Source organism: Aythya marila (genome assembly GCF_965140915.1).
Source record: "Aythya marila genome assembly, chromosome: 6".
Lineage (NCBI taxonomy): Eukaryota > Metazoa > Chordata > Aves > Anseriformes > Anatidae > Aythya > Aythya marila.
In genome coordinates, this window is record NC_139047.1 from 24,983,378 (window position 1) to 24,995,399 (window position 12,022).

General features: G+C 42.9%; 1 protein-coding gene across 6 annotated transcripts in view; it reads left to right on the forward strand.

Moving 5' to 3' along the window:
* Positions 1–12,022, forward strand: part of SEMA5B (semaphorin 5B) — a 261,113-nt gene that overhangs the window by 199,330 nt on the left and 49,761 nt on the right. For all 6 annotated transcript variants that reach the window (XM_082763900.1, XM_082763904.1, XM_082763905.1 and 3 more), the window contains 2 exons: positions 259–466; positions 2,655–2,862. In XM_082763900.1, coding sequence (XP_082620026.1) covers positions 259–466; positions 2,655–2,862 — 416 coding nt within the window. The remainder of the gene's footprint in view (positions 1–258; positions 467–2,654; positions 2,863–12,022) is intronic.

Genomic DNA, 12,022 nt, shown 5'->3' on the forward strand with positions numbered 1-12,022 from the left:
GGCTGGGGATGATCACCAGGGAATGAAACACCACAGTGATGGTCAGTGGAGCAGTTGGGAGAAGCATTTTTAGTGGACTTCAAGCTAGCCATTACCCAGGCCAGGGGCCTGGTCCTGGGCCCCTTCACACAGACCTGCCTCCTCAAAAAATCACCAGGGCATGGCTGGTTGAAATCAAAGAAGCATTTCAGGGTTTGGTCTTGGGCTACTGGTGTGGGGAAAAAATGCAGGTGCTGAAGTTCAATCTTCCATGTTCAGTGTGGGACGCTGAGTGATGACAGCCCTAACGAGAACCTGACAGAGAGAGTCCTGCAGGACGCGCAGCGCCTCTTCCTGATGAACGACGTGGTGCAGCCTGTCACCGTAGATCCGTATGTGACTCAGGACAGCATTCGGTTTTCCAAACTGGTGGTTGATATCGTTCAGGGGAAGGATACTCTCTACCACGTGATGTATATTGGGACAGGTAAGAGCACCAGAGCTTAAGAAAGTTGCCTCCGCTTGTTTGTAGACGTAGCATCTCTCAGAGCCCGGTCATGGCACCATTACACAGTAGTCATTCAATATCATTTTGGCACAAAACTTCATGAAAGTTAGCTTGCCTGACTAAATTAGAAGCAGGATGGAGGACTTGAAGCAGAGTCCCAAGTGAATGGGCCATAAATCTACAGTGTGTTTGAAAACAACAATAACATTTTTCTTCCTTTTATAAAAACATGTTTCGACTGATCCGCCTAATACATTACAGCGGGAAAGAGCAAAGGTTGCTAAAATGTTCTGTGGTTTTATGCACATAAGTTGCCTCTCTGCACTATGATATACTCATCTCAAAATAATAATACTTAACTTCTAGGCTTGCCTGAGGTTTTAATTGTTTGTGTTTGCACTTCCATGTGCCTACTGGGGTACGAGTCCCTGTGCTTTCAGGAATGAGCATGCACTCAAATGTGATGCAGATGGGGAAGCTGAGGCATGTGTGCTTTTGTGCACAGCGAGCCGGTGATAGTATTAATTGTGTGATTTGGATTTCTTAATTTCTACTGCCATCCTCTAATGAGGAGGACACACTGCCTCTTCTGAAAGGCACAGATCTCTTGGATAAATGAAAGATGCTAAGGAAGGACAAAGTGTTACAAATGGTTGTTTTAGCCCATATCCATTCTAATCATAAAGGTTAAATTAAATAGTTTGATTAATCAGAGCATATGGTCAGCCTCATGGGTATAATGTTGTTATCCTCTATGGCAGAAGCTTTGACTTTAGAATAAGATGGATTGCCTCCATAAGTGTTAGTTTAATCTCAAATCTGAATGCAGAGTCATTGCTTCATTCTCGTGTTACCATCTTCCCGGACTGTGTCATAATTTATCTAACTTTTACCTCCACTTACTTCAAAAGTGATCATCTTTGATGTCTTTTAGTAATGTTCCCAGTGTGGGAGCCTCACTGGGCATTGATTATAATGAGAAGATTGTACTAACATGGAAATATGACATGGTTCTGTTATTTTGATATCTTGATATTTTAGGCGAGGAGTCTCAGTTTCAGAGCCAGAGACTGGGATCATTTCTGCCTCGCATCACTTGTGTGGAAAGGTCTTCTGCCATTAGATCAGCTTCTTACTCATTTGTATTCTTGCCCTGGTTAGTGGTGACCAAAGATGAAGCTCTTCTGGACCTGAAATGTTTAACCCGTTCAAATGCTTAAGCAGAGACAGCCCTGCTCAGAGACAGCCCTGAACACAAAATCCAATCCTGAGATAAAAACAAACCCAAGCTTGGCCTCAGTCTTTTTTCACCCTTAAGGTTCAGCTAACTGGGAAAAAAAAAATCTTCACATGGCAGCCAACTCCACTGCTGTAAATTGCTGAGCTTTGGCACCAATACAGAAGTTATCTGGATAGAAAGATTGAAGTTCAAGAACCATTGGGACTGACAGATGTCTTTTGGGGTTTTAATGAAAAGCAGTGAGGTTACCCCTTTTCCCCAGCATAGATCTCCCACACTTTATGGGATCTTTAAATTGTTTAGTTAAGAGCACTGTGAACACAAACGTATACATTTCTGCGTATGCACTGCTGATGCCATAACATCCCCTCATCGAGCTGGCAGGTTGGCTTCTTCCAGGAAGAGGATCAATTAGACCCGTGACCCATGCAGTCATTACAGAGGCCTCTGAGATTTCCAGCAGGGCCTCTGCATCTGTTGTCATTTGTCATGGCATCACATCACACCGATCTGCTCCATAAACCAAAAGAAATACAGACTTTGAGGCACCAGAAATGATCCCTGCTATCTCAGGTCACCTTACTGTACAGCTCACTGGTAACAGGACCTGACTGATTTTGGCCTCAGCGCTCCAACTGGGAAATATTTCCAGGTACTTGCTCTTCAGATGGTTCATATCCTTCTGGTTTGCCATTAAAATGCAGTCCCAGATAGTTTCTCTAATGTCTGAGAACTGCTGAGGATTGTAAGCATGTAGCTGGGGCACTCTGTACCACGGGCAGAAGGTGTGTTAAAATTTGAAAGTGACACAGAACCAGGTTTAAAGCAGTTGTGTAAAGATGACATTAATATTTCAGTCTTTAGGTAGGTGTGACGTGAAGTCAATGCCTGCAAAATTTACTCGTGCCTTGTTTCTTGTTCCACTAGAGTATGGCACCATCTTGAAGGCCCTTTCTACCACTAACAGGAGCCTGAGGAGTTGTTATTTAGAGGAAATGCAGATCCTTCCTGACGGACAACGGGAAGCAATCAAGAGTCTCCAAATCCTGCACAGCGACAGGTCGCTCTTCGTGGGCTTAAATAATGGGGTGCTAAAAATTCCTCTGGAGAGATGCTCCATGTACAGAACAGAAGGGTAAGCAAATTTACAGCTCTGATATATTCCACTTCAACTTAAACGAAAAGCACCAGGGAAACGCATTCTAGTCTGATTTGGTGTAGAATGCCTTTTTTCATCACTACAAGACAAAAGACACTGTTGAAAGTGCATCTCCTGATATATACGTTCATGACAGGCACAGTGAGAATAAGCAATATTTTTTTTTTTTAAATATTAATTAATTTTAATCAGAAATTAATTGTATTTTTACCAAGGAAGGACTGGCAGTATTTACTTTATTATTATTATTATTGCTATTTTTTATCTTGACATTTCACTGTTGATTTTATTAGCTCCATGTGTTTTGCTGGCTGTAGGGCTGCAGGTTTCTGAATTTGGGTTGCAGCCAGCCTATTCTTGCTTATCTGAGCGATTACCTCTCAAACATCTGATGAGGCAGGGCTGGGCTGCATGGCCACTTCTCATTGCTTTTGGAACCCAATAGCTCATTTCAAGTAAGTGTGACACGGCCTACACCTGGATAGATTCTGTGTCTTGATTGCACCTTTTAAAGGGAGTAGGAAAAAAGTTTTTAATTGTCAGCACTGGCTCCAGAGCAGTTCTCCACCCAGAAATGAGTGCAGAAGGCTTTTGGAACTGAACAATATCCCCCTTTTTAGCAGGTGAACCAGTGTGATACCAACTGATTGAGACATATGCTCCCTGAGAGTGTAGTGGGGTTTGCTGTGGGTAATTGCATGTCTACATCTCTAAAAACACTCTTCCCTCTCCTCTCATGCCTTTGCCCTGCTCTTCTTGATGAGAGTTTTGTCTGAAACTGATGTCTTCTGTGCTAGACAAGAGGAAGGAATTTGCTAGCACTGTCTAAATGGACTCCTTTCATGGCCTAGTGCAAGATGTCCCTGTTCTCTGGCCAAAAAAAAATGATACAGAAAATGTCACCATCGTTTTATTTTCAAAAAGTAGAGTTTATCTATCAGCTTGTACCAAATTCATGTCTGTCTAAATATAAAAATGCTAGCTCTTTCTGTTTTTGCTGAACCTCTTAATTATCCCTTTTGGAAAATGCAACTTGGTCATTACTGCAAGTTAGACTCAGAAGCGTTTAATGTGTAAAGGTTTAGCGGCTTATACAGAGAGCCTGACACTGAAGTGTTTAGTAAGAGAATCACAGCTGGAAAATACCATCCCATCCTTAGCCCTTAAAAGCAGAGATTTGAAAAGGTAGAACATAACAGCTGTCCTCTTCAGGCTGTCCTGGAGAGTTTCAGTTTCAGAATATTTATGTGTGTATACATATATATGATCCAGTTTCAAGAGAAATGAGTCCTTCCTTTTCTTTCTCTTCCTAATCTCGAGTTCAACTTTCCGGTAATTTATAGATCGTGTCCCAGTTTCAGCCTGTGTAAGTACTCTCTGTGACAGTTCCATTAAAGCTCAAATGGGTGCAGGTTTGCTCAACTGCCTAAAAAAGGAACAAGCAGGGAAAAAAAACAACAGTGGTTGGAGGGTACCTCACAGGAGCACCATCTATTTAGGACCTGAGGGCCACAGCATCGTCACCTGGTGGTAAAACTTTATCCCAGCACAACCAGTTTCATACTTCTAAGCAGTGTAAGCCCATCACTGGTCTGTACCACGAGGTGCGGTCTTCAGACAGCATGGTGGGCTGCATACATTTGGCAATGTGAGAGGTCAGAATTTGCTGAATTCCAGTGCTGGCCACTTGGTGTGCTTGTGGAGGTTGTGGAGGTTTGCTCCATGGCTGAGTCTTGTGGAGGGGCTGTGCATTTGAAAGAAGGAGGAAAAAAAAAAAAAAGGAAGCTTAGGAAAGCCAAGGAGATCTGGTATTTATTTATCTGTTTAAAAAGATGTTTGTGATATCATTATTAATTTTTAAGCTCAGCTTTTTCTGTAGGAAATTATTCAACTGAATTTTTTCAGCTGCAAATTTTGGAAACCTTTTTCCCCTTAGCATCCTGGCTACACAGGTGATAAGTCAACTTGCCCTCCTTTGTATTTCTTTCAATGTTGAACTATATCGAGAGGGATGTTTTAATTTCCTCCAGTGCATTCCACCTGGCATTTCTCCTGGGCTGTGATTTATTGCTTATTGTTGTGTCTGTGCTTAATACGTGCCAATATACAGCCACCACGGGAGGAAGGGCTCCCACCCCTACAACACCCCCCGCTTACTTTTTTGTCATGCTGTGACTTCTGGACTGTCCTCCCTGAAAAGCTCTGGTTTCAGCAGTTTTTATAATCTAATTGTTTTGATGGGGGCTCTGGAAGCTTTGAGGTGAGGGAGAATTCGTGCCTCCCAGGCAGGAATACCACAACACTGTTTATTTTCTTTGGCTCTGCCTCACCTTATCAGGAAAACTTTGCAGCCTTTTACACCCCGGGGGTTGATGTGGGTTCCCGATTGCTGACTTAGAGCTCTTGCCTTCCCCCTGCCTTCTGCCTGCAACAGGCAATCATGTATCGAGGGGAAATTGATCCCAGAATCAATCCTGTCCAGCAATCGTTGCTGTTGTGTTGCTTTAAACCTTGGGGCTTGTTACCAAGGCTCAGAGAACGGGCAGAGGAAAAAGCAGCAGCAAAGGGAAGAGATGGAAAGAGAAAAGGATTTCTGCCATCTCCTTTACTATTTCTTTATTGACACGGCACCAATTTAATCTCTTAAATGGTGACCAGTAGCTCAGCCCCACGTCTTGATGTAGTTCATTGACCCAATATATTTCTGGGTGTCTGAGCAGTGCTTTGTGTTTGCCTACTGACCTGTCTCAATCTGTCTTTTCAGAACAGCCAGTCTTAGCAGCAGGGCAACAGGAAGACATCTGTAATGTCAGCTGCCCAAATTTACAGGCTGGACTTGGCTGCAGGGACCTTGCTTGCGTGTGTGTTTTCCTATTGTGCTTCAGTATGCCGTTCCCCGCTCTCGCTGGAGAGTATTAGGAAAATGTCCAAAGCGAGCAAAACCTGCAAGCCCTTTGAACATGCAGTGTGTTTTGAAGGCTGCTTTGCTGGGTGGTAGCTTGGCTGTGCTTGCTGCTCGATTTTGCATGGCTTTGAAATCTTTTTAACCTCCCTGCAATTTTCAAATGAGCTTGGATTTTTACCTCAAGTTGCCCTCAAGCTTTGGGGAGGGATATTTGGAGAGCCAACATTGCTGCTTTGTCACTGACACCACCGTATCTCTAGAATGTATCTGAACAAAATCCTGGATCTGAATTGTGGAGGGGTGAGGACTACAGATCTGGAACATTATTTTCAGGTGGGGCCTATCTACAGGAATTGTTTAGTAGTATTTTCAAAGGGTAGGATGAGATTATTCATTTTAGGAATTGCAGTCAGACAGGTAGTAAAATGAAGCTGGCGGTTTAGGGAATATTTTGTGATCTGTTTGTACTGTCCCTTTGAAGCATCAGGGCCATGCGCCTCTGTGCACCCCGAGGCTGGCCTCAGAGTGATATTGTAGCTGTTCCTTTATTACACATTCAAATGAGCAAAAGAAAGTGTTTGGGGTTGAGACCAGAGGGTCTCATAAATATTCTGCTCTCTCTCGTTCTCTGTCCTGAACAATTTCTCTTAATGCACTTAATGATGATACTCATTCTTTCCTTTTCCTTCTTCCAGTTTGCATGAAACCTGCAGGTTTGGGATGCAGTTTGGTTGCACAATGAGGTTTTGAGAACAGTTTGGATGGTCTGTCCTCTCCCTCTCGTGCAGTGCTCATGTGTGGGTATCCCATCAGGTTGTGTGAGCTTTACCTTACGTCAGCCTTGTGGCAGTGGAGATGCTTCTGCTTCTGAGGCCGTGTGGAGTGCCAGATCCTCTTGTGTGCAACCGTGACAGTCTGTCATTTGAACTCTGCCTGCTTTTTTGACCCTGTTCCAGGGAGTTTGCATTGAGTTATGCTGAGCTTTTGCCCTCCTACTTGGCCTAAATTCTGTTGTGCATCCCCTCTGGCCATGGTGCTTAATGCAAAGCTAGCAGAAATGACTCAGCTGACAAGTACTCTTATTTGCTGACTTGAGATCTGTGTGAGAAACAGAACTCACCTCTAAATAGCTCTGGAACAGTGATCAGACAACTAAGTACGTGTAGGTGAGTAACTCTTGAAATGACTCCAGGGACTTTTTGGAAGAAAAGGGTCAGCAGCCTCAGTAATGAGGCAGAGTTTTTTGCCCTTTCTCCCTTTTGTACCCGCCTTCCAAAGTGCAGAACAGGAATTCCAAACAAGGTCCTTGTACCACTTCCATACCACCCTTTAAGGGATCTGAGCTATCACCTGGGGCGTTGCTGTGGTGTTTACTGTTGTTGCTATTTTCTTCTTTTTTTACTCCTTGCATGGTACAAAATCCTTTGTAACAAAAGAATGAAGCATTTGAGTTTAGGACTGCAAAAACAGACTTTCAAAAGTACCAGATTTCAGGAGTGAAAATATTGGGGAACTTAACTGGATGAATAATACAGTCTGGGAAGAGACCTTAATATTTGCAACTTTCAGGGAAAGAGTGAATTGAATATGGGCTGGAAATCCTGACCTGTTCATCAGAGTGACGATAGTTCCTCCAAGGACAAACAAGTAACGATCATTGGGTAAAAAACATGGGAGAGAAAATGGTAAAAGTGGTAGGGGAGGAAATGAAGACTGTTGTTCAGTGCAGCCCAGCAACCAGCAGATCACTGAGGTGACGTTGATGCTTTATTATTAATCAAAGAACTTGAACTTCCATCCTCTTCTTCTGAGCTGAGGCTGGCCCAGATTTTGTTTTGAAAATATCTCCTGGAAAGTTTTAAAAAATATCTAGCACATTGAACATCCTTTTAGAAATAGAGGCAGAAGGAAAGGTAAGATCCTATTAAAATGTTGTTATAAAGCTTAATCGCTGATTTCCGTCTGCTTTGGCTGATTTGGCCTCTCCAAGGTTAAGGAAATTAGCTAATTATTGTGCCACCAATAGTTCTGCAATGCTTTGGGAGGCTTCATAGGCAGACAGGAGAGTATTCACCCCAAGCTTTTGTCATCTCCAGTATCCAATAATACATCAGAATAAATCACTAAACATCTGGTTTGGCATTCTGGTTGCATTTAAGTAAATAGCAAGACTCCCACTGACAGAGAACGGAGACATCATACAGAACCATGATCACTAAAGCTCTTGGAAAGAATAAAGTTTGGTAGATGAAATGGATTTGTGTTCTTTAAATAGAAGGGCAAAATTATACCATTTTCTCTATCCTGAAAACACATTTGCATCTGCTGTAGCAGGCAATTACTCCCATTTTCTTTAATGTAGCTGCTTATATATGTAAAGCTAAGCACATCCATACTATTTGCAGGATTTGGACCTCTAAGTTTGGAAGGGATGGCACAGGTCTAAGGAGAGTGATTGAAGAGCTTCATTTGAACAGTCTGTGAAAGGGAGGTGGCCATGTGCGTCTGAAACTGGGAAAAAAGGTGGCAAGGGTAAGCAGTAAGGCAGCGAGCAGGGGCATGTTTCCAGTGCGATGCCAGAGAGATTGGTTTACAGTTTCATCTTATTTGACATTATCTTTAATGGCATGGAAGAAGAAAATAGCATACTTTGTAGATGGCATTTAAGTACGAGGGAATCACAAATCGCAGTGAGGAGGGAAATGCAGTGTGGTACCGGGAGGGAAACCAGCACCAGGCTGTTTGAGGAATAAGCCTGTGCTGAGATCGCTGGTGCTCGCATTACTGAGAAGGAGAGGGCACAGAATTAAGGAGTGGAAGGGCCCTGCTCAGAACCAAATGAATTATTACAGTTTTTCCCATTCGTATTAAATATACAACCCAACAGTAAGCTTTACATTCATTTTAAGCTGTCTGCATAATTTCTGGGCTCTCACTTTTAGCTCTGAACGATGCAAATGGCCCTGAATGAATGGTACTGTGGTAGAAAGAAAACCAAGCAATAGCAGGAGTCTGGGGCTGTTCAACTGCTGAAACAGATGAAGGTCACTTCAGAAATTGCCAGGTAAAGTCAGATAATTTCAGGGCTTCTGCCTCTTTACTGTCACGACTAGGTTGCAGATTTGTTGGGGTTTGCTTTGGAGTTGCTGAGAGGGAGGGAAAAGCAGGGAGGTTGAATGTGCTGAGGGCTTTTGTTTGCTCCTTATTTTTCAAGCATAGTGCCCAGGTGATTTGCTCACAAAATCAGGAGCGGTTTAGAATATGGATCCTATGCAGGACCTCTAGCAGACTGGCTTGAGGCCAACTCAGATCAATGATGTCTAAAAGTCATTACCATCTGATACCTGCTAGGTGGGCTGTGTGAAATTAGTTTCAACACAGCGGCGACTGACAGCAAAACAGGTAGTTTTCTTGGAATACATAATGTTAAGATGACATTGATGCTACTGTTATACAAACAAGATTAATAACTGAAGCTTCCAGCAAGCCCCAGGGCAGATATCCATTGCTTCTGTCAATTCTTGCAATTCGCTACTATTAGGTCATGAGATTTGTATTCTAGGCAGTGGTCATATTCAGCAGCATAGCTCCTGATGTCTACTGCCTGCCATGGCTGCTTTGCTTTCGTGTCTCAAGCTTCCAGCCTGCATTTACGGTGTAAAACACAGAGGTGTTACAGAAGTCCGGTGTTCCTGCCAGTTGACCGTATCGCTACAGAGGCGTCATCAACTTTTTATTAGGAGATGTGCTGTTTTACCTCTTTGGGGAGGACAATCTGGACCTAGAGCAAATTTGTTGTTGCTGCTCTTTTAAGTATAAAATATAAATACCTGTAAGTGCATAAAATATGTATGGGTGGTAGAAAAACATATCGTTGTACTTGTCGGGTGTCTTTTACATGTCAGAACACCAAAATGCTATAGATCTGTGGGAACACTCCAGTCTGCACGTGGGTAGGGCTGGATTTCAAGAATATCCATGTAATTAAGCAATGCTGTCTCTTGCTAAAAAGTGGAGTTGATGTTGTTTGGTGGCGTTTTTGTAGCTACATGGGAAAAAACGATGGAGACTACATTGGCAGGGCCATTTTGCCCCTTACACGGTGTTGAAATAGCCCAGCATTAGCGAAGGGATGTTAGATCCTCAGAGTTGCAGTAGGTAGTCTAATATTTATTTGTCTTTTCTAACATACATTAACATACAAAGAGTCTGTCGAATCTATATCTTGTTGAGCAGAAAATAATTACCCAGAGCTTAACAAAATCCAACTTTCACAAAGGAGCTGCTTGAATATGGATTATTTTTTGCAGCCTGGGTGATAACTGTAGACTTCTATTATCACTTAAATTTCTTTCTAAGTTTTCTGCCTTTGCAGTTTTCTTTCCCTTCCTAAGTTGCCATTTTAGCATTACTTATGTCCTTAAATCATCAGCATCTTCTAGAGGCTACATAAAGCACCTGTCCGTCCCCTTAACAGGAGATTTGCTCATCTAAAGCACCCTTCTTCCCGGATCCACCTACAGCGCCAGAGTAGAGGAATTTGCCATGTTCACCCAGATCTGCAACCACAAAGCAGAAACGCAGGAGCAGAGCACATCTTAGCATGACAGCTGCCTTCAGACACTGACTGACACAGGGCAGAGAGAGGGAATAACACTTCAGTGCACTGATTTGCCCAAGCTGCCTTTCCAAAGGATGTCTGCTCCGCTCTGCTTTCTGCCATATGGCAGCCCTGAGGGGCATGTTTTCTTAAGGCTCCAAAGCCTGCTGAGGCTAGGAAATGGCTGTGCTTCACAACCCAGACAAACATGCCCCGCATTCAGGAATTCCTTCTGGCTATTCCTTTCATTAGGACTTTAATAGTAGCCGAGTCTTCTTGTGGATGACTGATCCCATCGCTGGTCATCAGTGGCCCTCTGTACTTCTGTTTTTGTTAGAGGTCAGTTTTGTTTGGCACAGTGACAAGAGTGTCTTTCAGATAGTGTTTATGGAGCAATGCTTATTCATTTTTTTTAATAACCTGTTTTACTGATGTAAACATAAATCCAGATTTAATCAGAATTTTTCTTGGGATGTCATTAATCTTCATATTTGAATAAGTGCAATGTTTTATTTCACAGCTTTAAAAATAAAAATAAACACCTAACCAATAAAGAAGTCACTGTTGCTAAAAGATGATGGAATGGGATGTCAGAAAGCAAGAAATTGAACAGTTTGTTGTGTAAACTGTACGAGGCCATAATCTATAAACTGCAATCGATTAAAGAGATATTGAAAACAGTGAGGCAGGAGGTGGAAACTAGCAAGCCAAGGTCCCTGACATGGAAAGGAAAATGAAATGAAACTGCCTATGAAAATCCTATGTCTGTGCATTTTTCCTTTCAAATAAGCTACATGTGCTTGGCTCATAAATGCACCTCAGTTCTAGAGGTTGTTTTACACCATGGCTTTAATCTCTGCATTCAAACAAATCATGTGCAGAGCACCAGGCACCGATGCTAAGCATGTGTGGGTGATAAATTGCATACACATACAGCACACGGACGCTCCAGATTCTCTGTGTCCAGTATCAAACACCAAAGTGTCCGGTATCAAATGGCAAAATACCGAGCCTTCGCTCTTTAGAGGAACATCAACAGAAGCCCTTGCAGGGGTGGTACCTATGTTTTTCCTGAGCAGCGCCCCGTTCTGCAAATAATGGCTTATGTCTGTGGCTAGAAGTCTTGAGCAAAGAGCAGTAGCAGCTGGCACAGAGTATGTTGCGTTCACCAGCTGAGAAATGAAGCTGCTGCTTGACCAGCGCCTGACTAAAGCAGCTCAGTTCCACTTGGCTTCTCTTCTCAGTGGGGAAAGATAATGGATTTGCACAGATCACTAGCTCATCTCTGCAGTTTGAATTTTTAAAGGTGTCAAAATTAGGGGGATTGTTTGAAGGTCTGGTGCTTTTTTCCCTTTCTAATCTTATTTTCTTAAGCCACGAACATCCTTTTGATTCTTATTCCTCTCTTTTCATGCCATCTGGCTTTAGGGAAGACAGAAGTCCACTCTCCCTTGCATGGGCTATTGAGGCTGTCAGTAATTATGATTTGGTTGGCTGGAAGCTAATATGATTATTTCCATCGTTCAGCCCCTCCGCAGGTTGATAGCAATGGGACAGTAAGCTAACCTTGTCAGCAAATGCCTGTCTGCCAAACAGCCTCATGCTCGCAACTAAGTGACAGAGCTAAAACC